The sequence below is a fragment of the Crocodylus siamensis genome, chromosome 1, assembly GCF_052110815.1.
Source record: "Crocodylus siamensis isolate JL-2025a chromosome 1, ASM5211081v1, whole genome shotgun sequence".
NCBI lineage: Eukaryota > Metazoa > Chordata > Crocodylia > Crocodylidae > Crocodylus > Crocodylus siamensis.
In genome coordinates, this window is record NC_143395.1 from 208,493,837 (window position 1) to 208,521,836 (window position 28,000).

Genomic DNA, 28,000 nt, shown 5'->3' on the forward strand with positions numbered 1-28,000 from the left:
CCAGAAGCATGTGAATTACCCCTAGCAGAACACAGGAATAACTATGCCCAGATCCCCTAGACAGTAGCTGTCCAACCTCTTCTTGAACACCTCCAGTGATGGGGAATCCACAACTTTTCTATTCCACTGCTTCTCTGTTCTAACAGTGAAAAAAAATTCCTGATAATTATTCTAAACCTACCATGCTGCAATTTCAAGCCTCTGCAGCAAGAGAAAAAAGATGTTTTCCCTCTTCTTTATGGTAGCCTTTCAGGTATTTGAAGATGGCTATCAAGTTCCCTCTTAAGTGCCTTTTCCACAAGCTGAACATGCTTATTTCTTTCACCCTTCCCTTGTATTGCAGAGGATACATACCTTACCCTATCTCTTTAGGCAACCTGAGCTGGATACATTCCTGAGGGAGGGGGGCAACCTGCTTCCTCTGCCTACGGGACTGGTATCACAAACCTGAGTGAGGGGCTTGCTCCCTGGGGAGCTAGAAACTGCCAGTCTGCCCAGCAAACTAGTGATGCATTTCAAATTGGTTGGTTGACAGCCAACAGGTGCTGGCCTCCACTGGACCCAGTAAATGAGGTCACAAGGTCTATATAAGTTAGGGACTGCCCAGGAGAGGGGGCAGCAGCCATGAGGGAGACTCAGAGAAAGAGAAGAGTTGAACCATCTGAAACTTGTTCTCTCTCTCAAAACTCATGATCAAGGAACTGCCTGCCTCCAGAGGGAGTCTCCAACTGCCTCTGGATGATACTTGTGAGTAAGCTACCTGAGAACTAACTAGATATATAGTTTGCAGTAACTCCAATGCATGATCAAAGGTTACCCAGCCATGGGAGTTTGCTCTATGGGATTTCTCTGCTATTGCCCTACCCTGTACTCTATTCCAACCCTACCCCTTGTAACCAATAAAGTTCTCCTTTGTACCTAATGTGGGATACTTATTGGGAGTGGGTCTAGATTATGCCTTGGGGTTCTCTTAATTCAGCTGACTAAGGGAAACCACTACTTCTGCTTCTGACCGAGAGAAGCATCTCAAGTTCTTGAAGTGAATCAAGTACCTTCAAGGGCTATTAGGCCTGTGTTTCCCAGGATGCACAGAGCCAGAATCAAACTCAGCCCTGGGTGGTGGCAGTGGAACCCCCAGGCTAGTGGGTGTGCTCCAGGAAGGGGGTTGGCCAGATGTGAGGCGCCCCCAGGGAGGCACTCAGAGCCTGGAAGGTGGTCAGGTGCTGTGAGGTGGGTGGCTCAACGCAGAAGTGCCCCCTACTGGCTCACCACACGCATCATCAAGACTGATCCAAAACATGAGTGGAAAGGGGTGGGGTGCAGGGGAGGAGGAGCCCCATCAAACATGTGCCAGCAGAGTCACCTGGGGTCCTAGGGAAACCACTGACATCACCTCCAGAGGTAAAACCCAACTTAACAACAAGTTGTGGTGGGTGAATAGACTCCAGTGTGACAGAGCCAAGGAAATGGGGTACACCCACTGGCTCATGCAGTGTGTTAACCTATCACATTTGGTGGATTAGCCAGGAAAGTACAGTAACCCATTGACAGATCACCCATGAATGAGATGGGGGGCCATGAGGCCAGATGAAATTTGGCAGCAGACACAGGGGATGGTCCTGCAGCTGTTACAGGAACTTACACAGACAAAGTTCCAGAAAATGGAGTCCCATGGCACCTTGTTCTCCTGGCAGCAAGACTTGGCAGAGCTGCTGGCCAATGCCCAAGTGGCTGGGGGTGGCAGCCACGAGGATTTCTGTATGCCCAGGATGATCAAAGAAGATGGCCCTGAAGTCTACCTGTAATTGTTTGAGCAGCTGGTGATGGTGTCAGGCTGGGATATGAGTGAGTGGATCAGTCAAATTGGGCCACTCCTAACAGGATGGGCCCAAGCCACCTACCAAGCACTTTTGCTCATGGAGGCCTTGGACTTTCAAATGGTTAAAGACGCCATCCTGTACTGTCCGGAGATTTATCCAAAGCATTACAGGCAGCAGTTCCAAGCCAAAAAATCAAAGAGCACTGGTAGCCCAGGTTGCTGGCCCAACTATTAAAAGAGATCAGAGCAAGATGGCTAAAGCCTGCTGAGAGACCATCTGTGGAACTTGAGATAGTGGTTCTCAAGCAGTTCATCTAAGATTCAGATGAACGGGCTCAGAAGTGGGTGCAGCAACATCAGCCCCAAGCCCTTGATGAGGTGATATGGCTTGCCAAAGCTTACATGGAGGTGGTTGAAGGACCACCTCACAATCAAGAGCCACAAAGAGATGGCTTTGTCATGGGCAGGTCTTGTCTTACCAACCTCATCTCCTTTTATGATTATGTGACTCGCCACCTGGATAAGAGAAAGGAGGTTGACATTATATACCTTGACTTCCAAAAACCTTTTGATCTGGTATCCCATGATGTTCTCACAAGAAAACTGGATGACTGTGGGTTTAACTGCAAGACAGTTAGGTGGGTAGGAAGCTGGCTGCAGGGTAGGCCTCAGAGAATTCTAATGAATGGATCTGTGTCATCTTGGCAGGAAGTGACCAGTGGTGTCCTGCAGGGGTCAGTGCTTGGTCCAGTACTATTCCACATCTTCATCAATGATTTGGATGTGGGGGTGAAGAGCTCACTGGCCAAGTTTATGGACAATACCAAGTTATGGGAAAGTGTAGTCACACTTGAAGATAGGCTGCAGATACAAGTGGACCTAGACAGGCTTGCAAATTGGGCAGACCAGATGAAGTTCAACATTGAGAAATGTAAAGTGCTCCACCTGGGGATGAACAATCCCCTGCACACCTTCAGGTTTGCCAATGCTAACCTGGCCACCATTCTGAATGACAGGGACCTGGGGGTAATAACTGACCACAGTATGAACATGAGCTGGCAGTGCGATGCTATAGCCATCAAGGCTAACAATACCCTGGATTGCATCAATCAATGCATCTCCAGCAAAACCAAGGAAGTGATTCTTCCACTGTACTCGGCATTGGTGAGACTACAGCTGGAATACTGCATCCAGTTCTGGGAGCTGCACTTTAACAAGGATATGGCGAAGCTTGAGAGAAACCAGAGAAGGGCCACCTGTATGATCAGAGACTTGTACAGCAAGCATTACAAGGAAAGACTGAGGAATCTGGGACTCTTCAGCCTAAAAAAGAGAAGGCTGAGAGGTGACTTGGTAGCAGCTTACTGCTAAATCAGAGGCATACATCCAGGGCTCAGTGAAAAACTGTTCACCAGGGCACCCTTGGAGAATACTAGGAGTAATGGTCACAAACTCCTGAAAGACCTTTTCAGGCTCAACATTAGGAAAACCTAGTTCACAGCTAGGGTGTCCAGACTGTGAAATAAGGTCCCTCCAGAGGTGGTGCAATCACCTACCCTGAAAATCTTCAAGAGAAGACTGGATGGTCATCTGGCTAGGGTCACCTGACCCCAGCTGTCCTTCCTGCTTTGTGTAGGGGGCTGGACCTGATAATCTTCCAAGGTCCCTTCCAGCCTTACAATCAATGAATCTATGAAAACCCCAAGGCAGTCCATCTGCTAAGGCAGGATGGGACAATATGCCAGGGCTAGCACTGAGGACAGGTGTGCCCCTTACTGGCACTGACCCACTGGATTCCCTCACGACAGCACAGGCCAGGGATTCCTATACCATGATACAATGCCAATGGCAGGTGAGAGTGGGATAGAAAAGACGGATTTCAGCTTCAGCTATGCATGTCCAGAACCATATCACCCCAGCCTATCATGAATGCCCAAGTCAAGAGGCACACTCTTATGGCCATGGTGGACACTGGACGTGTGCAGTCAGTAGTCCACACAACCACCTTACCCACACAAGCCAGCACTCCAACCAGAGGCAAAACATTGGTCTGTGTGCATGGCAGGCAGCAGACCTATAAGCAATGCCAACTGCCAGTGACAGTCCTGGGTAGGACTTACAAAATTTCCATTGGGATCACATCGCCTCCCCTATCCTATGCTACTCAGCTGTGCATATGTAATGGAGGTGCTGCAGACCACCCTCACAGGGACTACTGACCCAGAAGTACTAGGTGGGTTTGTTGAAGAGGACACAAAAGGACCACTCCTGGTAGACAGGGAGGACCCCCTCAACCTGGAGGATGTAACTGGCTTCAGACAGTTTTGAGTGGACCAGCTTAACAACCCTGCATTCTGGCATGCCTATGATCCAGGCCTGGTACAATGTAATGGCGGGCTGCTACAATCAACTCAGGCCACTCAGGTCCCACATTTTGAGGTAAGAAATTATCTCTTTTATCATTTTGCAAAAGGGAAAGGGGCAGGACAGGAGATAGCCCATTTACTGGTGCCCTAACAGTACAGGGCCCTCCTAGTCAGGTTGGCCCATGATGGGCCCATAGGAGGCCACCTACGCAGGGATAAAATGGAGGCCCACCTGTTGCAAATGTTCTTTTGTCCAGGGATCTATAAGGAGGTTTGGTGCTACTGTAAAACATGTCCAGTGTGCTAGGTAACCATGACTGATAGCCCACCCACCCATTACTCCCATGGTCCCCATTTGAGAAGCCATTTGAATGGATTGCTATGGATATTGTGGGCCCCTTTCCAAAAAGCAGTGCAGGTTATCAGTATGTCCTGGTAATAATGGACTATGTCACTGGTTTCCTGGAAGCCATACCAATCCACATGACAATGGCCCTGAAGATCATGGATGAGCTGCTTAAATGGATAGCAAGGGTGGGGGTCCCTAAAGAAATCCTGACAGACCAGGGCACAAATTTCACGGACAGGGTAATGAGGGGAGTTTGTCAAATACTGTGGGTGAAGCACCTGAAAACATCAAACTACCATCCTCAGACTGACGGGTTGTTCAAGCAGTTTAACCTCACATTGAAGCTGATTCTAAGGAAGTGTATACAAGGGGACCCCCAGAAGTGGGATCAAATGTGAAGGAAGTGTACACAAGGGGACCCCCAGAAGTAGGACTCTTGATGTTTCCTATCTAGGAGGGTCCCCAAGCCCCCATGGAATTTTTACCTTTTGAATTCATATATGGGTATCAGCCACACGGTCACCTCAAAAAAATATGGGAAAGCTGGGAGCGACAACTAGTCAGAGGGCAACCTTGCCATCAATCAGGAGGTGGGGGATGTTATGTGACAGGCTCAAAACTCAACTGCTACCACACTGGCATCCATGTGGCCAGTCTAAGGGCAAGCTGGCCAGCACCAGGCACCTAGAAAAAGCATCATCAGTTGGTCCAGCACCATGAAGCTCCAGGCTTAAAGGGGGTCCAGAAGTGGAGACACATGAGAGAAAAGAGGTAGCACCAGCAGCAGAACCGGACACTCTCCCCACAGCCGGAAGTGACCTGGCATATCTGTTTGGGACCAGCATGCCCAGAGGGGCAGCATGTGTCTGCTGGCTCCTCACATCCTTCAGGGAGCCAGCAGCTCTCCCCAGGGCTAAAGTCCCTGGAAAACACATAGAAGCCCAGACCACCCAGTCGGCCCTATGAACTGCAACAGCCAGGTTGCTGCAGCTAGCGAGCCAAGCACACATGACACAATACCACTCCCCAGGAACCATGACAACCCCTGAAGGAGTGCTTAAGCAGGTCAGCTGGGGCCGATAAAGGACAGCCCAGTGGAAACTGCCAAAGACTCCTGAGGGGAGAACCTGGCACAGGACCCTACTGGAACCACACCCCACTGCTGAACGTTCACAGAACCAGAGTGCCCCAGCAGGGTCTCAAAGGATCATGAGCAGTGCATGAACACAGGGAGAGGAAACAGGGCATGCCCACAGGCTGATGCAGTGGTTATGAGCCTGTCACACTCGGGTTTCCCCTGCTTCTATGCCAGACCCCATTTACACAACCACAAACGTACACTGATATTAACTTTTTTTGGCACCCTCCCAACTGCAAAGCAACTCTTCGTCAAATGTCATTTCTACACTAGAAGTAGGTGTCCAATCTGAATTAAAGGAAAGTTCATATTTTGCTGCCTCCAATACAGTTCGAAGCTTGGCTACAAGCCTTGACAGTTTTGAGCTTAAAGCTGATATAACCTGGACTTGACCACATTTACAGACCAGCACCATGTAAAGTTATCTTCACATAAATTAGACTTGGGATTCATGTTTTCAAATGTGCTTCAAGCAATCTATCCTGTTTGCTCATCCTTATGCTCCAGTAGGAGACAGTACTTACAATTCCCTAAGCTCACCAAAAGTATTCAGAACTCTTGGTAGAGGTGATATCTTTTATCAGACCAACTAAATAGTTGCAAAAACATTTCTTTATTTGCAAGCTTTTGGGCTCATGCACCCTTCCTCAGGCAAAGAAGAATGCACTGATTGTAATATTTCTCCCAGGTAGAAATGAAACTTCATATTGCACAGGAAAATAGAAAGATGTTATAGGTTTCCCTGCGTGGAAAAGTTCATTTTATGCAAATTAGACTCAAATAAATATGGAAGCAATCTGTTTACCTCCAAGATGTCTGATGGTAAGCAGGGTATTGAAATTATCTTTCTTCTTGTTAAGATTTTTTTACTGCTCAGGAGAGGGGGATCGATGGAATGTATCTCCTGGCTGAGGCAATTCTGTTGTGCATCAGTCGGTCTAATAAAAGATATTGCCTTTATCAAGAGTTCTCAATACTTTTGCCTATAGACCAACATGGCTAAAACCTGTATTCCTAAGCTTGTCAAGATGTTTTTGGTCATCACCATTCTCCTGGCACTTTGAAAAGCAGTAAGAACCTGGTTCTCTTGCTTTTGATAAGATATCCCAGACTCTATTCCACACCTCCTAGTTAGTACCATCCATCTATTGCTTCTCAGTTAATCCCAGTCACTGCTGTACGTCCGATTTGCACAAAATCTACAGGGCTTATATTCTTCTCAATGCCAGAAAGCTGCTGGGGGTGGAAGCTCAGATGGCAAACAGCAGCAACTATGCAGAATGTAGCAATGCTCTCTGATGAATTGTTTAACTTAGCAAACAAAGCCTAAAGTAAGGTCAAAGAATATTGACGAGATTACAAGCAACCTCAGCTTCTCAGTATGTTTGTATGGGCATGTTTATAATTCCACAGGTCCCAAAAGCAAGAACAGTTAGTTATCAGCTCCTTTCTGTCTTACCTTGCAGCTTTTTCAGAACAGCCACCTCCATCTTGAGGACCTGTTTAGGTTGCTGTGCTGACTCCACCTTCAGGGCCACATTCTCTCGGGTCAGGAGATCCATCGCTTCATAAATCTCACCGAAGCCCCCACCACCAATTTTCTTTAGCTAAACAAAACACAAATGTATGGGTTAGTCATAAATGATGAAAGAGATGCTGTACAGTTAACAGCCAACTACAGAGAGGAGATGGCATCAGCCCCTTCACTGCACAGTAACAAATTAGTCCAACTCATTGCTCTGTCTGTACTGTACACTGACTACTTTACTGCACAATAAAGTCAGAACCTTGCTCCCCAGTGAATTTATGCTGTACTATGCAGTGAACATAAGAATATAAAGAAGATGTCAAGTTCCCTGGTCTCTCTCTGATAGGCACCAACCCTTCACTGCACAGTTATGAAAGGGCCAAACTCCCCACCCTCTATGCAGTGGATCAAGCATGTTTAATAAGCACTAAGACATGAAACCAGCTCACCAGTCTGCCTCTACTGTGCACCATTCCCTCTGCTGCACAGGGAGGCAAAAACCCAACTACACCATTTTGTCTGTGCTGTGCACCAACCTTTTGCCTACACAGTGATATAAAAGTCTGGTTTCTCACTCTGTCTGCCCTCTGCCCTTTACAATATAAGAGAGTAAAGTAAGGGAGAATGTAATTTTAAGTAGGGGTGCACCAATAGAGATTTTGGGGGCCAATACTGATAGCCAATATTTATGGAGGCGTATCAGCTGATATCGATATCTGACACAACTGCCTCCAGGTGGTCAGTCCAGTGAGGTGGAAAGGGGTGGAGGGAATGGACGTGCGGAGGTGGGGAAGAACAACACCCCCTCTGGTGAGGGAGGGGGCAGGGGCAGGGGCAGGCACTGCCCAGTAGGGGCAGGGTGGTATGAGGGACAGAGCTGCAGCTTGGAGTGGTGGGGAAGGCAGCTCCAGCTGCTTCTTGCACCACATGAGGGCGGGGGTGGGGGGGACATGTGCCCCCAGATCTGCGTGGCATGGGGTGGGCTGCAGGTGTGGGGTAGAGCCAGGGCTTTTCATGCTGGGGGCTGGGTTCAGAGCAGGCTCCAGTGGCATGGGAAGCAGGCTGCAGCCACCCCAGATTTCACCGCAGCTCCACTCCCAGCCTTATGCTGCCACCCATTACCCAGCACAGCCCTGGCTTTTCCCAGTGCTTGGGTGGAGGCAGGACATTCAGCAGTGCGTCACTGGGAGGAGAGCTGTGATGAAATTTGGGGTGGTTGCAGCCTCCTCCCAGCGCCATCAGAGCCCTCTCCAATCCCAGCCCACAGCAAGAAAAGCCCTGCTGCCACAACCCCACCCCACCCCATGCAGATCTGAGGGCACATGTCCCCCATCCCCGCCCTCCCAGGGTATAAGCAGCTGCGGGAGCCATCCCCCCATGATTCATGCCTCCATCCTGCACCCCCGTCGCAGCTGGGCAGCATCTACCCCTGCCCCCTCGTGGAAGGCATTGATCTGCCCCCCCACACCCATTCCCTCCCCTTCCAACTTACCAGCTGGAGGCAGCTCTCTATGCTGCTGGCTCTGCTCTATGCTGCACTGTGCCTGCGCACAGCATAGGCATTTATCAGCCAAATTATCAGCCCCATAGGGCTGATATCTGATATAGACAATTTTCTTCATATTGGTATTAATCCGATATCAGACCGATGTATTGGTGTGTGTGTAGTTTTAACCCATCCTTTGCTTCCTCCCTGTATTAGCACTGTTTTGCATCAAAAAAACACTGCACAAATTAGAACAGATGTAAGACCAATCCAAATTATGGCTGTACATAAATGTACATATGACGTGGGAGAATTGTCCTGGGTTTGTTCTCCTGGTAGAAAAATTTACCTGGAGATGCCAAAATAGACATGCAAGTACTGAGTCCCTGAAGAGAAGATAGCTTGTAGTGCCAATGCTGCACACCCAGGGGGGCCCCTGCATACATATCTCAACATGTTTTTAGGTTCTCTCAGTCAGCCTGGAGACAGAATGGCTGCACTATAGACGGCAACCCTGATTTGCCAACACAGACTGCGCAGAGTTGATGGCTAGAAAATGGTATTTAGAGGTTTGCTTTTGGGAACTGGTTTGTAGGTAAAGTAGATGTTGCATTAGAGCAATGGTTCAGGGGAAAGGCAAGGGTTAATTGTTTTCAAAAACCCTGGTTGTGACAAATGTTCCTTCAAGGCCCACTATGTCTGAAGACAAGAGATACACAGGCTAGGAAACTGAAGACACGTACCACATTGTTCCATAACAGGGGGGCTGCCTGTCAGTTTTTCAGGCTCTGGAGTCCAGCATGGTCACATCCCCTTGTGATGTCTGCTCCCTTTTGGGGTCTCTGGCGCGCCAGCTAGAGGAGCTCCAGGCCACAGTCCAGAGACTGTGTGCCATCAGGGATGGTGAGCGAGAGATAGACTCCTACTGCCAGGCCCTTCACACCCTGGAGGCAGCTGGCAGACCAAGGTCACTTTCCAGGACAAGGGAGGACTTGGAGACCTCCCATCCTGTTCAGCCAGGGGGTTGGACCAAGGTGGCCCAAGGCCTGCTGCACCAAGGTCCCTGCCCTCCTGGAGCTTTGCAGCAGGTATGAACCTCTTGCAGCCCCAGCAGAGCCTGCTAAGCTGCCAGCTCCTGCAGGCAACACAGGCTCAACTGCAGCTACCGCCCCCTCTCTCCCCAACACAAAATGCAAAGTCTTTGTCATGGTAGAGTCCATCCTGAGAGAGGCTGAGGGGGCAATCTGCCACCCTGACCCCTTAGCCTGGGAAGTCTGCTGCTTCCCAGGATCCCATATCTGAGACATTGTGGAGAAGATCCCTGGGCTTCTCTGGCCCACTGACCACAACCCTATGCTCCTTATCCATGTGGGCATCAATGACACTGCTTGGAACAATCCCAGCCAGGTCATGAAGCGCTACAGGGATTTGGGAGCAGAGCTTAAGGGGTTGGGGGCATGGGTGGTGCTCTCTTCAATCCTCCCAGTCTCAGGCTACAGGGTGTGCAGGGAGAGGAGGACCGAGGCAGTGAACCCAAGACTGCGGCACTGGTGTCACCAGGAAGGCTTCAGCTTCCATGACCACAGTCCGCTCTTTGGTGAGAGAGGCATTGAGCTGCTGGGAAGGGACGGCCTCCACCTCTCTCCCCTGGGGAGGAGGCTCTTCTCAGCCAGACTGGCTGACCTGCTTCACTGGGCTTTAAACTAAGCCCGCCAGGGGATGGGGGCACTACCGCAACTGCTGGCCCACCGAGCAACCCTTGCAAAGCCAGCAGGCCGAGGCGCTCTAGGGAGCCCACCCCTGCCCCAGCCCTGGAACGCTCTGTGGGCAAGGCAGGGGCCCCCAAAGGGACACTTGCCTACCTGTACACAAATGCCAGGAGCTTGGGGAATAAACAGGAGGAATTTGTCCTCCTGCTTAACACAAATAAATACGATGTCATAGGGATAACAGAGACGTGGTGGGACTCCACCCATGCCTGGGCTACAGGTATAGACAGCTATACCTTGTACAGTAAAAATCATGTGGACAAAAGGGGTGGGGGGGTGTAGCTCTCTATGTAAGTAAAGCTATGTCAAGGATGGACAACTGGAGACCCTCTGAATGAGAATCCATAGGGAACATGGCACAGGGGACACAATGGTGGGAGTCTATTACAGACCTCCTACCCAGGATCAAGAGCTTGACCAGGAGTTCGCCAGGGAATTGACCAAGGGCACACAGTCCCAGTCCATGGGTTTCATGGGAGACTTTAACTACCCGGACATCTCATGGGAAGAGCACTTGGCCAAATCTCGTGGGAAGAGCACTTGGCTAAATCTGAACGGTCACAAAGTTTTTTCATGTGCGTGCATGACCTCTATCTGACACAAGAAGTCTATGGGCCAATGAGAGGTAAAGCACTGCTCGACCTGTCACTGGCAACAGGGGATGACCTTATCAGTGACCTAATGACAGAAGGGAAGCTGGGAGACAGTGACCACGAGCTGATTACCTTCACCATCTGTGGTAAAGCTGGCAAGTCAGTCAGCAATACAGAAGTCCTCAACTTCACGAAAGCTGACTTTGACAAGCTCAGGAGGCTTGTCAGTGAGGCCCTAAAGAACCTCAGTCCAAAGGGGAGGGGAGTTCAGAATGAGTGGTTGCTCCTCAACGGAGCAATCCTCAATGCACAAGCAATGTCTATCCCATCTCAGAGGAAAGGCAGCAAAAGGGCACAGCAGCCCCCGTGGCTATGCAGGGAACTAGTGGACCTCCTGCAGCTAAAAAGAAAGGGGAGATCAACAGCAAATAGGTAGAGCCCTTTTCTCCCCACCACCACCTGGGGTGATGAGGAACAATGGTAATAAGCTGATAGAGAACAGGTTTAGGTTAGAGATCAGAAGGCAATTTTTTATAGTTAGGGTGGCCAAAATCTGGAACCAACTTCCCAGGGAAGTGGTCCTCGCCCCTACCTTAGGAAAATTCAAGAGGAGGTTGGACGATCACCTGTCTGGGGTCTTGTGAACCCAGCATTCATTCCTGCCTGTGGCAGGGGGTCAGGCTAGATGATCTGTTCAGGTCCCTCCTGACCCTAGCTACTATGAAACTATGAAAGGCCTACAAAGGATGGAGGACAGGATCCACCTCCAAGGAGGAACATTCTGCCCTGGTCCAGACCTGCAGAGATCAAACCAGGAAAGCTAATGCTGCAACTGAACTCCAAATGGCTACAAGCATCAAGGACAATAAAAAGTCCTTTTTTAGATATGTGGGGAGCCGGAGGAAAAGCAAGGGCAACACCAGATGGGACAACTGACAACCAACGCCCAGGAAAAAGCCAACTTGCTAATTTTGCATCAGTCTTTCACCAGTCCCAAGGGACAGGAAGGCCCAGGTAAGGGAGATTCCTTACCCTCCATCAATACTGACCCTGTGAAGGAACACCTTGAGAGGCTGAATACCTTCAAGTCAGACAGCCTTGACAGCTTACACCCCAGGGTACTCAAGGAGGTGGCAAGCATCATAGCTTAGCCCCTGGCACAGATCTTGAAGAATTCCTGATGCTCCAGTGAAGTGCCCAAAGATTGGAAGAAGGAAGTGGATCTAGCAAACTACAGGCCCATCATCCTGACCCCTATCCCAGGGAAGATCCTAGAAAAGATTATCATAGGGACCATTCTCAACAGACTTGCCAATGGAAAAATCTTGAGGGATAGCCAGCATGGGTTTGTTGTGGGTAGGTCTTGCTTGACCAATCTTATTTCCTTTTACGACCAGGTGACCTATCACCTGGACAAGGGGGAAGAGATTGGTATCATACATCTTGACTTTAACAAAGCCTTCAATCTGGTATCCCATGATCACCTCTTAGCAAAAATGGCCAACTGTGGCCTCGGCTTCTCCACAATCCGCTGGCTGGGGAATTGGCTATGTGGTCAGACCCAGAGAGTGGTGGTTGATAGAAGCCAATCGTTGTGGTGCTCTGTGACCAGTGGGGTCCCTCAAGGCTCTGTCCTTGGGCCTATATTGTTCAGCATCTTCATTAATGATGTGGACATTGGCATCAGAAACAGACTGGCCAAGTTCGCTGACGACACCAAACTCTGGGGTAAAGCATCCACACCTGAGGACAGGATGGCAATCCAGGTTGACCTCAACAGGCTCAAGAAATGGGCAGATGAGAACCTGATGGCGTTTAACACTGAAAAATGCCAGGTTCTCCACCTTGGGAGGAAAAACCCGCAACATGCTTATAGGCTCGGCAGTGCTACACTGGCTTGGATGAAAGGGACTTGGGGGTCAGGATTGACCACAAGATGAACATAAGCCTTCAGTGTGATGCTGCAGCTAGTAAAGCAAGCAAAACACTGACTTGAATCCATAGATGCTTCTCAAGCAAATCCCAGGATGTCATTTTCCCCTTGTACTCAGCCTTGGTGAGACTGCAGCTGGAGTACTGTGTCCAGTTTTGGGCTCCACAATTCAAAAAGGATATGGAGGAGCTTGAGAGAGTCCAGAGGAGAGCCACGCGCATGATAAGAGGTCAGTAAAACAGACCTTACGATGATAGGCTGAGAGCTATGGGACTCTTCAGCCTGGAAAAGCATAGGCTCAGGGGTGATCCGGTGGCCACCTGTAAGTTTATCAGAGGTGCTCATCAACATCTGGGGGAACATCTGTTCACCAGAGCACCCCAAGGGATGACAGGATCGAAGGGTCACAAACTCCTCCATGATCATTTCAGGCTGGACATGGAGAAGAAAGAATGCAAAAAGAGGGATTTCAGAGCAACAAAGAGTCCCCAATGGGGAACCCAAGGCCACCACGGACAGAGAGCACACCACCAGCCCATCTCACCCACCCCGCTGGGGGGTGGGCCTCGGCCCTTGACCTCCAGTATGTTGACAACTGCCAATCAAGATGACACTCAAATACTGGCCAGATGTACCTTCCCTCTGACACCCCTAGAACTGGTAGATATAGAATTGGGGTGGGCTATTTTGTTTGCCTTGCCTGCATTATTCTTATCTGCCATCACTGTATCAATAAAATTTGTCTATTATTGAATGGAGAAGTCATGGTTGGTTTGAGAGTTTGGGTCCGCCTGGAGCAAGGTATCTGAGTTATAAATCCAGTGCCAACAAGAGTCCGCTTGTAATTCCCTGCAATGCAATGTGAGATTGTGAAGGGGTCATGGTCTGCTCCTTGTTCAGCTACAGCAACAAGAGTCCAGTGAGCAGCACACTGTCACTGGCAGCTGATAATGAGAAACCCCCCTGGGAATTATTTAATCCTGGTTGTTCCCAAGTTATTTTTCTCCTGAAGCAACTATTTTTGCTATGGGAAAAAAACTCACGAGTGTAAAGATATTCAGGATTTTCCTGAGAGAGCAGAGACTCTCCCAAGAGAAACTGAATATCTGTATGTGGCCAGTGCCAGAGCTCCATGGCCTCAAAACATCATTCTGGTCCCTGAGGCTTGCCAAGGCATAGGACTACTTATATCCCCTGTGAAAATAAAGAATCTGCTATGAAATATCCTACTCATGACACTATGACAGAAAAGAATCTCCATAGAACCTGCTATAGAGGCTTTATGCCACATATAGACTCTCATGGCCAAGGAAACCTTTATGGGGGCCTGTACATGAGTTGGGAGGCTGCTCCATGGTAATTACTATGCTCCAGCCAGCATCTGCATCTCATGTATCAGCATCTCCATGCTTCAAAATGGCAATGGGGCTGCTCATCATTCAACAAGCTTTAGATAAAGCACCCCTGCCACCATTTTGAAGCACAGGGACACTGATACTCAAGACGCCCTCAGACCCACCTAATTAAAGCACTCCCCACTCATGCCCAGAGCACATGTAAAAATGCCGTATGTGATCAGTTAGACTGACTTCAAAACTGAAGCAGCCAGATGGCTCTAGAGACGTATGCCATTGTCCACACGTATAACAAAAGCAGTATGAAACGCACAGCGTGTAAAGTCAAAGTAGTCACATCAGACAGACATCAATTAAATTTACACTTCTGATGGGAATATCCTAGCTACTGCAACCTGAAAACGAAACAACACTTATAGGGAGGGGATGGGGGATGGGGGAGGGGAGAGGGGACACTCTTCATGCATTCTGCAAGTCATATCCTACCCTGTAACACTACTGTCTATTAGCTCAAGATTATGGTTTCCTACTCTATTTACAGTGGGTGCCAACCTTTTTGGCAGGCATGCCACAAGGTGAGCCCTGAACCTTCCCCACAAGTGTCATTCCCCTGTCTGATTTGTCACTGTTTCCTGCTCCCTCCCCAATCTGCCACATGCCACACCCAGAGGCTGTCCACTCCACTTGTGGCACATGCACCATGGGTTAGCAACCCCTGCTCCAGTACATAAAAAGCTGCAATAGAAAAATGCACAAAATGTAAATATTCCAAACACCTCCCCACATTCAAGATGCCATTTCACACTTTGGTTGTCCTGGGTAAATGACAATGTTTCCAATTTTGGGTTTTACAGATTCTAAACAAAGTAATTTCTCAAAGACCAGAAGTTACCATCAAAGAGCACCTCAGAGAATATTAAGTATTAATGAGCCCAACTTTGCACACTTCCTAGCCTTTCAAGCTACCATCCCCTATGTCAGTGGTTCTCAACCTTTTTAGACTCAAGGCACTTGCCCATAACTTTTAGGAAAGAGTAGCACATTTCAAAAACTAACTGATTTATTACAGACCTTACCTCCTTGCAGAGAGGCTTGGAAGTGTAGGCTGGAGAGCAGCCTGAGTCTGCATTTAACTCCTCACACCTACATATCTCTTCACATCTCAAGGCACACTTCAAAAGATCTTGCAGCACCTTGCTTGAGAATCACTGCTCTACGGCCAAAGGGGTCTGAGCATATCTAACTCCACAGACCTGCTCCAATCAGAAGTATCCAAGAAACTATTACAAACCAACATGACATTTTTTCTTGTCTGACCTCAATGGAAGAAAACTGTGGGAGCTGTTTTACCCCACTTCTCTCTTCTTATTAACAAAAAACTGATCATTGGTAAAGGTTCTACTGTCTGTCAACTGCATCAGTCTGTTGATAGCAGGGTTGAAAATCACTGCAGAGATAGTGTGTATGGCTAACCACCACTAGCCTTTGCCTTCCTGCAGAATCCAAATGTCATATACCTTGATTTTGCCAAGATGCAGCAGTTATACCTGGCATGCTGGCTAATCTTATTCTTCATTTCCACTTTCCTGAGGGACACACAGTAACAGGTACTATATTTTCTCACAATCCCAACTTCCCTGTGTGCCTAGCCATCCCCTGTCAGTCCCAAATACAGAGATTTTACATATGTGGGGCCTGGACAGAGAATGCAAGTACATATAGCTGAACAGTATTATTACTACTATCTCTACTAGACAAAAAGGAAAGCCATTGAACAGTGTGTCTACACAAGACACATTATTGTGTGTTTGCCTAATTTACTGCAAAAGGTTGTAGCTAGTAGCAAAAGGCTCAGCACTGCTGAGGTGGTGCGAGGCAGGCACAGCAGGGCTGTGGCCTGCCCAGGGGGACACACAGAGCTTGCAGTGCCCTCAGGCTCGTTGTGGTATGTGCCCCAGGGCACAAAGTGGCGGCAGGCTTTTATAGCCTGTAGACAGGTGCTAGCAGTGGGGTAGCCCAGACCTGGAGCAGGAGAAGATCCCAACCAAGAGCCATGGGGCTAGCCTCAGGCTGGCCCCCTAGTGACTAGGCAGATTCGGCAGCCTCTACATGTGTGTTAAATTTGCTATCTGCTTTTGCAGGTAACAAAGTCAATCACAACTGCACAGTAAGCACACAAATCTACAAATTTGCTGCTGGATATGCCCAGTCACTAGGGAGCCAGCCTGAAACCAGACCCAGCCTCTTCCACGTGGCTCCCATGCCACACCCAGGCCCAGCAACAGTGGGACAGCTGTGCAGGGACCCAGACAGCTGTCATGGGACACACCATGGCCTCATCCTCCCCATCCAGGCCTGGGATCACCTGCGTGCGCATGCCCATGCCTTCCACCTGGGGCCCCAACTGGAGCTAAGAGCAGGTTGGTAACCCTGTGGAGCTCTGGGGCAATGCAGAGGTCCCGCACCAGTTTCAGCAAGGCAGGTGCTTGAATTCCCACATTTATGAGACCTTGTCAGGCAGTATGTGGGAGCAAGGGCACTCCCAGTCAGTGCAGCAGTATTGCATAAAGGTCAAGGCCAGTGGGTGGCTATGACCAACCACAATCATCAGTCCAACCATGCCTGCAGACCCTTTATGCAGTAGGTGACCAACATTTTGGCAGCCTGGGACCCAGACCACAACCATGGCCATGGCCTACCCAAGCCCCTGCCCCACTCAGTAACATGTCACCAGAGGAGGGACGCTCAGGCATTTCAGGCATTCAGCATCCTGCCTCGCCCAGCTCCCCGGCTGCTTAATCCACCAGCAGCTCAGGGAGACCTGGCCAGTGCCTGCCTCAACAGACGTGCAGCCCCAGACCCTGACACAAGGAATAGCCAGCCATGTCACTGCCAGCCATCAGCAGCACCAGCTTCTCCCTGGGGGCAGCCCAAACCAGGCCAAGGACACCAACCACAGCTGTAAAACACCGGGAGGACCATGCCAAGCCATCACCCATGCCAGCCCCGGACACATGGTAAGCCCCACACTGGGAGGGAGGACACTTCCCATGCCAGCCCCAACCCTGCCTCCACCCCTGCCCCCATCCAGCCTCCCCACACTCCCCCGGCCCTAGGTTTCCCTCTACGGCACACAGAGAGGTGTGACACAGTACAAAACTTTATTGAGCAGCTTGCGCCCCTGCAACTGTGTGGCCATGGGCCTCTCACATGCCAAGGAAGGTGTCATTGCCAGTGGAAATGTTCTGCTCAGTAGCATGGGGGAGGGACATGTAGCACTGCCACAGGCAGCCCTCCAGGTGGTGGCGGAGGTTTGCAGCGCAGCCTGTACTTACCCTCTGTGTCATCATAGCTCAGGGTCCCAAACCAGGAACACAGGTGCACCCAGAGCACCAGGAGGATCAGCAACAATACAGCATAGTGGCTTGGGCACCCCTCTGCCTGCACAAATAGCTCACTGCACACCTCCTGGGGCACACACAGCATGGCCATGCTCCAGGCACAGTGGCAGCATGGCAGGGGGCTGACCCTGGGATGTCTTCCCAGAGATGCCCACTGCAGAAAGGGTGGGGGGGCACAGCCAGCTCATTGCCCCAGCTACCTGGGAGCCCCACACACCCCAAGCCCAGGCATGGTGGGCTGGGCAGTAGTGCAGAGCAGTCAGCCTATAGGAGGAAAGGGGAGAAGTGGGGTCTGGAGCTGCGGCAGCAAGCGCTGCCAGCAGACCAGTCTGTCTCACCCTGGAAATGGAGCAGAGGAGGCAGTCTGCCTGTAGCTAGCACCCAATGGACCACCAGCCCCAGGGGAGCATGCAGGGATGGGAGTCTCAGTCAATAGACATCTGGGCCCAGGCCTGCCTGCCAGACTTACCATGGTCCCTGGCACCCATGCACAGCTGACCCCCAATCTGAGGCCAGGCAGTACATAGCCCCTGGTGCAGAGCATCTTATCTCTGAAATGTTGCAAACTATCACAAAAGGCTTCCGTCTCTTGGCTCTGCAGGGTCAGCATCTGGACACAGGGGAGAAGCCACAGGGCCAAGTAAGGATGCAGGCTCAGGCACTGGTGACACATAGGGGGTGTTTGCAGACGCACATGCACCCCCTGAGCATGGCAGTGAACCACATGTGAAAAGGTGCCACCAACACTGCCAGCAGTACCTGTGGGCAGTCATCACTCGCCACCCCCTGCCCCACACCGCTGACACCACCTGCAGCATCTGTGGGAAATCGTCAATCATTGCTGGCCACTTCCAATGCTGCTGGCGGCATCTGCAGGTGGTCCCCAACTGCCGGTCGGCACTTGCCACACCTACCCCACCGCCGACAGTGCTGTGGCCACCTGCAGGAGCTCCCCACTTGCCACTGCCACTCTCCCACTGCCAGCAGTGCTGCTGCTGCCTGCGGGAGCTCGCCATGCCCCGCCAGCCTCCAGGGGCATGCAACATTCATGGGCTCAGGGATGTTGTCACCCAGCGCTAGAACCATCTGGATGTGCCAGCTGTGCCAGAGGCATTCAGGATGGAATCTTCCTCTTTTAGTGGCTGGTGGTGGTGACAGAGGAGAGGGCATATAAGACCCAGGCCTGGTAGCAGGAGGATCTGGCCTGAGAGGAGAGGTGGCAGGAGGATGACCTAGCCCAGGAAGAGAAGTGGTGGGAAGAGGACCTGGCCCACCAGCAGACATGGCAGCAGGAGGACATTGCCTAGGAGGGGGAGTTCTGGGTCAAGCTCCTAGCCCTGGAGCAGGAGTGCCTTTTGATCCTGCAGAACCAAAATAACATCCTGGGCTGGGTCATGGAGGCCACAGACAATGACCGCCAGACCCTGAACATCCTGGGCCTGACTGTCTTGTGCATGCCCACTGCTGCCCAGCTCCCAGCCCTAGCTCCACAGGAGCCCTGGCAGCCACCCACCATCCTTCAGTAGGCTCCCACCTGGGCCAGGGAGGAGGTCCTCCACCACCCCCCACTGGCAGGAGTCCCTGGCCCAGCCCCTGCCCCGAATCCCACCTGGGCCCAGGCTCACTGCTTACCCCAGCTCCACGTGGGTGTGGAGCCAGAGCTGTCTGAAGCAGTGCCAAGACTGTATGCCCACCCTGCTGGACCTCAACTCCACCAGCCAGGGGGAAGTCACCTACTGTGGTGGAGCACTGGCTACCCGCCACACATGCCATGGTATGCATACCCACAGGGGAACAGCCAAAGGCTGGGGTGCTGGCCACTTACTCCTGGGCTCTGCTCCTAAGCACCAGCACCCCATGGCCTCCCACTCTGGGACACAAAACCACAGGCTATGTACATAGTTTGAAAACTGGGAAGAGGATTTTTTATTATTATTAGGTGGAGAAGGTGGTGGAGGGGCTCTGTTTGTTGGGGAGGGAGGTTTGAGGGGGTTCTGTGTGTTGAGGGTGAGAGAGGGGGCTCTGTGTGTTGAGAGCAGGAGAGGGGGTGTATGCGATGGGAAGGGAGCAGGGAGAGAAGGGGGGTATACTGTGAGGGGAATAAAGATGTGTTCTTTGGATCTATGCCTGGTATGAGAGTGGTGCAGGGGGATGGGCAGGGAGTAGGGGGTCTGTGGGTGGTGGGGCAGGTAGGCTAGAGGAGAGAGTGTTCCAGAAGGTGGTCTGCCAGAACCTCCTGCCCCCAGAGATTGCTCCTCACTACCTTAAGGATTGAGAAGGGACCACATAAGGAAGATGGTGGTCCCTTAGGTACATAAGACCCTTTAGGACCTTATAAATCAAAACCAGCATGTTGAAATGCACCCTGAAGGCTATTGGGAGCCTATGCAGACTCTGGAACAGTGGAGTAATTTCTTCTTCACAATCCACCCATCATAAAGTGTGCTGACATGTTCTGCACCAACTGCCTCATTCAGTACCAGCTGCAGCTTCCAGACACTAATCAAAGGCAGCCCCACACAGAGAACATTGCAGTAACCTAGCCTCAAGGTAACCAGTGCACGGATTGTGGTGGCCAAATTCAAATCTGAAAGGGGCACAGCCTTGTCACCTGATGGAACTGCTTAAAGGCACACTTTGTCATGCCACAATTTAATATTCAGGTGGAGCAAATAATCCAGGAGAACCCCAAGGCTTTGAACCCCATCAATGATGAGTGTCCCTATCCCCACCCCCTACCTTCCAGTCACAAGGTCTGCCAGCACCATCACCTCTGTCTTGTCTGAATTCAGATTCAATTAGCTCACTCACATCCAATCCCTGACTATAGCCAGGTACTAGGTAAGGACCAGGGTTGTAGGGCCTGTCTCAAATGAGAAAGACATTGAAAGATGGAGCTGGGAGGCATCTGCATTCTGATGGTGCCTCATGCCAAATCACCATATAGTCTTATTCACGGGTCTCATATACACATTAAGCAGGAAAGGTGACAAAATGGTCCCCTGGGGAGCCCCAATGGAAAGGCTTCAAGAGGATATTTTGCATTTACAACCTACTTTTTACAGATGGGCCTATGAACTTCCCTTCATCAACCTCCTAGGTACAGAAACTTACGGACTCAGTATAGACATTGGATTTATGACAGACTACAACCTGTGGACATCTGACTCCCCAGGTACCTCTCCACTTTTACCACCTTCCCCACTACCCCAGCCTGTCTCTCTTAGCCCCTGGTGCCTCTATTTCCATTTTCACTGACTGGCTTTCTTGCCTGCATTGCATGCCAGCCTCTGGCTTCTTTACCATTCCTTCCATTCAGGAACAGCACACACACCAACTGCAGGTGCTTCCTCAGCCTGACAAAGGGTTTTTCAAACTGAAAGCTGGCATCCCAGGCAACTAAGCTGAGTTCATCTGGAGCCTCACAACTCCACTGCAACCAGCAAGACTCAGGCCTGTCAAAGACATGACGGGTCTGGGCTTTCCCCAACCAGGACTGCATGCATGCATGTGGTGGCTAGAGGTTATGGCACCTCCTACGCACCTTTCAATAGGGGGATCCTCAGTCCTGGAATTTTCTGGGGCTGCCACACCACTGGCAGTCCCACCAGGCCTCCTGACCCTGGCAGAGTGCAGTTTTACTGGTCATGCCCAGAAGCTGGGGTGTCCTCCTTCCCCAGAGCCCCAGCCCATATCTCCAAGTTCCTCCTAGCATGGGAGCTCAGCAAGGAAATGTTCTTCCCCTGCTGGCTGGTGATGCAGTAAGTGCTGCCTCCAGCTCTGAGAGCAGGGCATTAACTAGCTTTAAAAAAATGGAAATAGGTGCAGAGTGAGGAGGGTGGCACTCACTCCATCTGCAGGTGGAGCTTAGGGAACCCCATCAGCGGGAGGTTCAACTTCAGGAACACCAGCTGCTTCATTAAATCAGGATCCAAGGATGTGCAGAGGGGTGTCACAACATCTCTAGCAGTGCTGAACATCCTCTCACTTGGAACACTGGTCGGTGGACAGAACAGGTGTTCCCAGGCAACCAAGACCAGATACTGCCACATCTGGCTGCAGGTTGCCCAATAAGCCAAGGGGTCACAGGTCCAATGGCTCCATGTCCTCAGCGAGATAGGTAGCCACCAAAGCCTCAGTGCTACCTGCCCAAGGCTGGGGTCTGGTACATCTGGACCCCAACACTGAAGCCATGCCCTTAGCCCACGTTGGCAGCAGCTAGCGTGGAGGAGACTGTCCAGTGCTGGTGCTCGGAGTGCTGGCACAGGAAAGTGGATCCCCTCTTCCATGTCCCTTTTCCTCTGCCCTTCTGCCTCCCTGACTCTGTTCACCAGCACCTCTGTCCAGTGATCAAGGGTTTTGGTACTGCCAATGCACATGCTACTCTTCACCCTTGGGTTGCACATGCCCGCCAGCATGTGGACCGTACTGGACCACAACTTATCCAGCCATTTCCTGATGCCCTCCTTCAGCCATCTCACCGGTGCCTGCGTGTCTGGTGACAGTGGCTTGCCCCAGCCAGCAACACTGATCCCCTGGAAATGCTCCAGTTGGTTCTCAAGTTCCCTCACTACAGGGATCACCTGGCCAAAGAGGGCATTGCCAGTGCTGAGGATCTCAGTGGCCTCATAGAACAGCTTGAGGACCACTAAGATCTGAGTATCCCACTCCACTTTTTTAAGGGGGCTGCTGATCCCAACCTCCCTGAGTAAGGCCATCTCATGGATGGCCTTCTGTTGCTCCACCAGCCTTTCCAGCATCAGGTATGTGGAGTTCCTCTGAGTCTCCACATCCTGCATGATTTTTGTGCTGTGGGATGCTCAGCTCTGCCTGCTTCTCCCGCAGCATCTTATCCTCCTTGATACTGTGGTGGAAGTAACCCACAACTTTCCTGCATTTTGAAATGAGTTGGGTGGTAGTGACAGCACCATCACCAGCAGCCCTGTCCCTCTCCAAGGCATCCCTGACTATGAGGTACAGCTTGTGTGCCACACAGTAAGTGCCAACAAAGTTGGCATCACAGAACACCTTGACCATATTGGCCCCACTGTTGGTGACCATGACTCCATGGGTAAGGTTGCCCTGCCCAACAAGCCACCCTTGCACCATGCGGTTCCTGGCCACCATGATCGCCCTTGCCACGTCAGACTCTTCCATCACATCTGCTTGAAGGATAGTCCACCAACAGCCTGACTGATCACACCAGTGCCTTGTGAGGGAGAGTTAGGCATGATCTCCACCCCAGCTGCTCCAGATGTCCAAGGTGAAGTGCAAAGTTACCTGCGGCCCTGCCTTCTGCAGCTCCTTCCTCAAGTACTCCCTGCATGCCTCATACAAGGAGGGCACCACTGTCCTGACAAAGGTGGTGTGTTTGGGCACTTGGTAGGATGGGGCCATGAATGCCATGAGCCACCTGAACCCTAGCCACTCAACTAAGGAGAAGGGCTGGCCATCCACAGCAAGCATTTCTCCAATGCCCTGGGTTACCCCGCTCGCCTTTGGAACGTGCCCCTCTTTGTCTGCAGCTTTCCTCCACTGCACCAGGGTGGCCTGCCTCCGTTTCATGGGGATGGGGGCTTTGGAGCAAGAGGGACTTCCCTTTGGACAAGCTCCCATTGGTGCCAAGCTGAGGAGGAGCAAGGGCAAAGGGGTGCTGCCTCCAGAGATGAAACAGCATCACTGTGGTGGTGAAGTGTTTCACCTCTTTGCCCCAGCTGATCTGCCTTCGGCACTGCTGGCAGATAGTATACTTGGGATCATCTGCCACCTCAAGATGATCCCACACTACATAACACGCCCCTCCCCCACCCCCATTTCTGGGTTGAGGGTGGAGATCCTTCCTTATGCCCCTCCTCAGCAGGCAGAGGCACAACAGCAGGGGAAGCTGAGCCACCTGCCCCCACAACCTCCTCTGAGGTGCCTTCCTGAGAAGGAGACCTGACTCTAGGGGAACTTTGAGGAGTGTGGAGCAAAAACTCACTTTCTCCCTCAGTCCCCAGAATTTCTTTAGCTAGGGAGCTCATGTTCCCTGGTTCCAGATCCAGCTCCTCCTCTGGCACTGGGAGACTCATGCTGGGAGATGAAATTGGGGTGGAGGAGACTGTTATGCTGGTGGCTATTTCTGGTGTTTAGAGAGGTAGTGCAGGTGCAGGGACAGGTACTGCTCCCACCTCCTCGCTCCTACTGGCAGCAGAACACTCATGGTTTCCAGGAAAGAGGATGAATCTATGTTTGGGGAAGGGGAGAACTTGCATCTCTAGCTCTGTCCCTACCCACTCTAGCCCCTATCCCTCTCCTGCTAAAAGACCTGGTACCTGCCTTTCTAGCACACTTCATAGTCATCTTTCCTGTGCTGGAAAATGTGTCTCTGTGTGTGTGCAGCTGTAATAACTCTTCTTCTTCTCTGATGTATGACTTTGTCTGACTTCTTCTTCTGTGTTGTGTTCAGTCTGTACATGTGTATAACTAATACAGGAAAAGCTTTGTTATCTGGCACCCATGGGGAATTAGGGGTGCCAGATAACCAAATATGCTGGTTACCGGAGAGGCCCTAGCTGGTGTTTTTGCCTGTTCAAGCCACCGCTCCTCCTGTCATGTCTGGTGCACTGCCACCCCTCCTGCTGCATCAGTGCACTGGGGGACAGGGAAGGGGGCCCCGGGCACACTGGGGAAATGCTATTCCCCAGGCCATAAGAGCTTGGCAGCACAGGCTGCTTTATCCCAGGCCATGAGGGCTTGGCGAAACTGGAAGTGCCACGGCGGGCACTTCTGGTTTTGCTTTTGCCAGGTCGACTGGCAAGCCAGATAGTAGAGCATGCCCATTTGTAAGGTGCCAGATAATGTGGCTTTTACTGTAACAATAAATAATCTCTTCTTCTTCTCTGATGTATGACTGTCTGCCTTCCTCTGTTGTGTTTACTTTTCTCTTCTTTTTCCATGATGTATGTGTCTGACTCCTTCTGTGTTGTGTTTACTGTATGTGTATAACTAAAATAATATCTCTTCTTCTTCTTCTTCTATGATGTATTGGTCTGACTTCTTCTGTGTTGTGTTCAGTCTGTATCTGTGTGTAACTATATAATATACCTTGTTCTCTGAGTATGCGTGTGAGTGTGTGTAATGTATGTGCTTTCCTGCACAATGATGGATCACACTGCCAGGGAAAACATAGCTTTCTTTTTAAAAAGTGTGGGGCAAAAAAACCCAAGAACAAATAAGAGGTTTTTGGGGGAGAAATAAGTTGAAAGAAATGTATTGGATAAGGATAAGGAATATAGTTAGTAAGCTGTATCAAATCCTTTCCAAGAAGAGAAATGAGCAGGTGACTGACTAGGTAAGAAGCCAAGACAGGCTAGTAGTACCTTTCAGACATTGTTGCTTAGGCAGAACCAGTTAACAAAAGGCACAGAAAGGCTGCAGATGGAGGTTTATATGCTGTTTCTACATCCCTCCCCCAGAGCACTATGATCAGAAGGGGACTCAGGGAAAGATCATAGTCACTGGCCAACTACAGATGTCAGTCTTCCCCCCCACTCTTCTCAGTTTCTCTTCCTCTGAAAGACTGCCTTCCAAATCTCCAAATCTTTTCCAAATCAATTTGGAGGCTCCAAATCGATTGGGGGGGGGGGGGTCCTCCTGATTCAATTCAGATTTGGTGATTCAGCCTCCGAATCAGACCAAATCTTCTCCAAATTGAATCAGCAACCGAAGCTTCACACACCCTTAATGTGTGCCAGATGTCACTTACTAAAGAAAGGATGTATGTGCACTGTAGGTCACATGAATTGTGTTGGGCATCATTTCATGGAGCACATCAGAGAAAGCTTTGCACATATACACATTATCAGACAGAAATGCTGAGATCTTGCTAAATTCTAAACCACAGTCTACAATAGCCTTCACTACAGCTTGTGCCACTGTAGAAAAACTGACAGTCATGAAGTGAACCAGCCATGTTTGAAAACCAGACAAGTCAGTCTGTCCAGCTCCCAAATACAAATAAAATGTGCAGAACATAGTTATCTTACCTTGGGCATCTGTTGCTTCATCTGCTATAATCAACTTCTCCCAATGCCAATTTTGTAGACTGAACATGAAATTCAATACTCCTAGCTGGCCCTGAGGACTCAGGTGATCGCCCATGGTCCTCCCCTGCCTCCCTTCCCTTCTCCTCCTTATCTGTATTTCCCCCAGTGCAGGGAGGCAGGAACAGTCCCAGGTCAGAAGCCTCTAGAAGCCCCTGCTAGGCAGAGGCTTCTGGCTGGGGCTAGGGGTGGAGGAGATGGTGGGGCAGGGCTGGCCAGGACTTGCTGCTGTGCTGTTTAGTTCTGCTGCTGGCTTCCCTGGGTCCTACTGTCCTTGGCTCCTGTCATCTTTGACAGGCCACCAGGGGCAGATAAATATTAATTTTCTAAATTTTTTAGATACCCTGCAGGCTGAATAGAATAGCCTGGCAGGCCACATTTGGCCTGTGGGCCGTATTTTGCCTGCCCCCACTCTAAATGCCATTCAATGCTGCTTTTCCTCAACACATCCAGAGTCATGTTGCATGATGAACCAAACAATTTACCAAACTCTGTATAAAAGGTTCCTACAGGGAACTAACTGCCTTACACAATCCTAACATGAAACGTATTTAGCTTTCTTGGATTTCTTTTTACTCATCATCTTCACGTTGCAGCATTGCATCTGGCTTCCTAAAAGATAACACTTTATTTTTCACTTTCCTGAATGGCACCTTCACTAAGTCTATGTCACTAGTTCAACCTTTCAGTAGGTCTCTCTCCAACCACATGCTCTATGGCTGCAGGAATTGCCATGCTTTCTTTGTATTCTGGTATGCTTTTTTTCAGGCAATTCCACACAAAATTGCAGGAAATAGCATTTTTCACAGCAACTGCAGGACCTGCCATTTTTCTAAGTTTTCATGAAAATCACAAAACTGCAATTAAAGTAGGTACACAGTGATGGGATCAGATGCTTGGGTGCCATGGTGTTTATGGTAGCATGCTATACCACATTTCAACCAAGCCATCAACAGAATATCCAGCAAGCTTGATAAGAATATCCCCCAGGGAGTTCCAAAATCTCACTGGCTCTATAGGTCTCCAGGGCCAGATCAATCTAGCTGTCCCACCATCCTGGATGGAAGCATTGGAGGCCAGTGTCACACTGAGTCACATTCAGCCAGGTCTGCAGCCACCTGGGGATCAAGGTGCCAGCCAGTGTCAATAGGACAGAGCAGAATCCAGAGATAAACCAGGTCAGGAAGCCAGGAGGTCAATCGTGGATTGGGGTCTAGGAACAAGCCAATTAAGGAAGCCAGGAGATCAGGCAGAGAGTAAAGTCAGAGGGTAATCTGGGCCAAGAAGCCAGAAAATCAAGCACAGAGCATGCTGGAGGGAATAGCAAAGCAATTTGGGATCAGACTGCAGTCCATTACACAGATGCTTCATGTTTCTGCACAGGGGTTTACATGGGAGAAGTGGAGGGTCAGCTGACTCTGATGGGGCCACTCTCATAACAGGGGATGGGCATAAAGTTAGGTCCGGCTAGAGGCTACAGGTCAGCCTTGTCCTGATTGGGTGGTCAGCCATGGCATGACAGGCCTAGATAAAGTAGCTGTGTTGTCTAGGCCAAGGCCCCAAGTTCAAGACTATGGCCTGACAGATGGGAATATCCACCTGCAGAAGGCAATGGTCTGACCTTGACTTTGGCATCTTAACAATAACCCCAATAATTGGAGCCCTGTTTCCAAGCATGTGCAAAAAATTAGGTCCGGTATGTGCCCCACTTCATATGCTAGTTCAGCTATTATCTGGGACAGCCATGGTTGTCATGGCCTCCCTGAAGAGCAAGTCTTAGTATGGATGCTGAAGTGACCCAAGACAATAAGTATGGGTGTCCTCAATACCACTTTCAAGACCAGCTCAGCTAGTATAGTCACAGAATCCACTGTGCAGTGAGGTGGTTGTTACACCAATAGACACCTTTCACATTGGACAAGTTGGGTGGCAGATACTTTCTACAGTCTTTCTTTACAGACCACTCCTTCTCCCCCACCCCGACCACAAAACCTCAGTTCTCAGCCGCTGCTACTGCACCAAGTACCAAGCTGGTACCTTCTGGGTAACACTGGCCTAAAAGCCTTATCCAACCAGAAGTCAGTGATGCATGAAAAATCAGTGGCCTCATCCTAAATAAGATCAAAGATGACCAGTTTTTTATTAATCACTGACCTAGTATTAAACAGCAACAGTGACA

General features: G+C 50.3%; 1 protein-coding gene across 1 annotated transcript in view; it reads right to left on the reverse strand.

Moving 5' to 3' along the window:
* TTBK1 (tau tubulin kinase 1) overlaps positions 1-28,000 on the reverse strand; it is a 366,739-nt gene that overhangs the window by 209,533 nt on the left and 129,206 nt on the right. Inside the window, exon 4 of the mRNA XM_090053924.1 lies at positions 7,132-7,279. Coding sequence (XP_089910050.1) covers positions 7,132-7,279 — 148 coding nt within the window. The remainder of the gene's footprint in view (positions 1-7,131; positions 7,280-28,000) is intronic.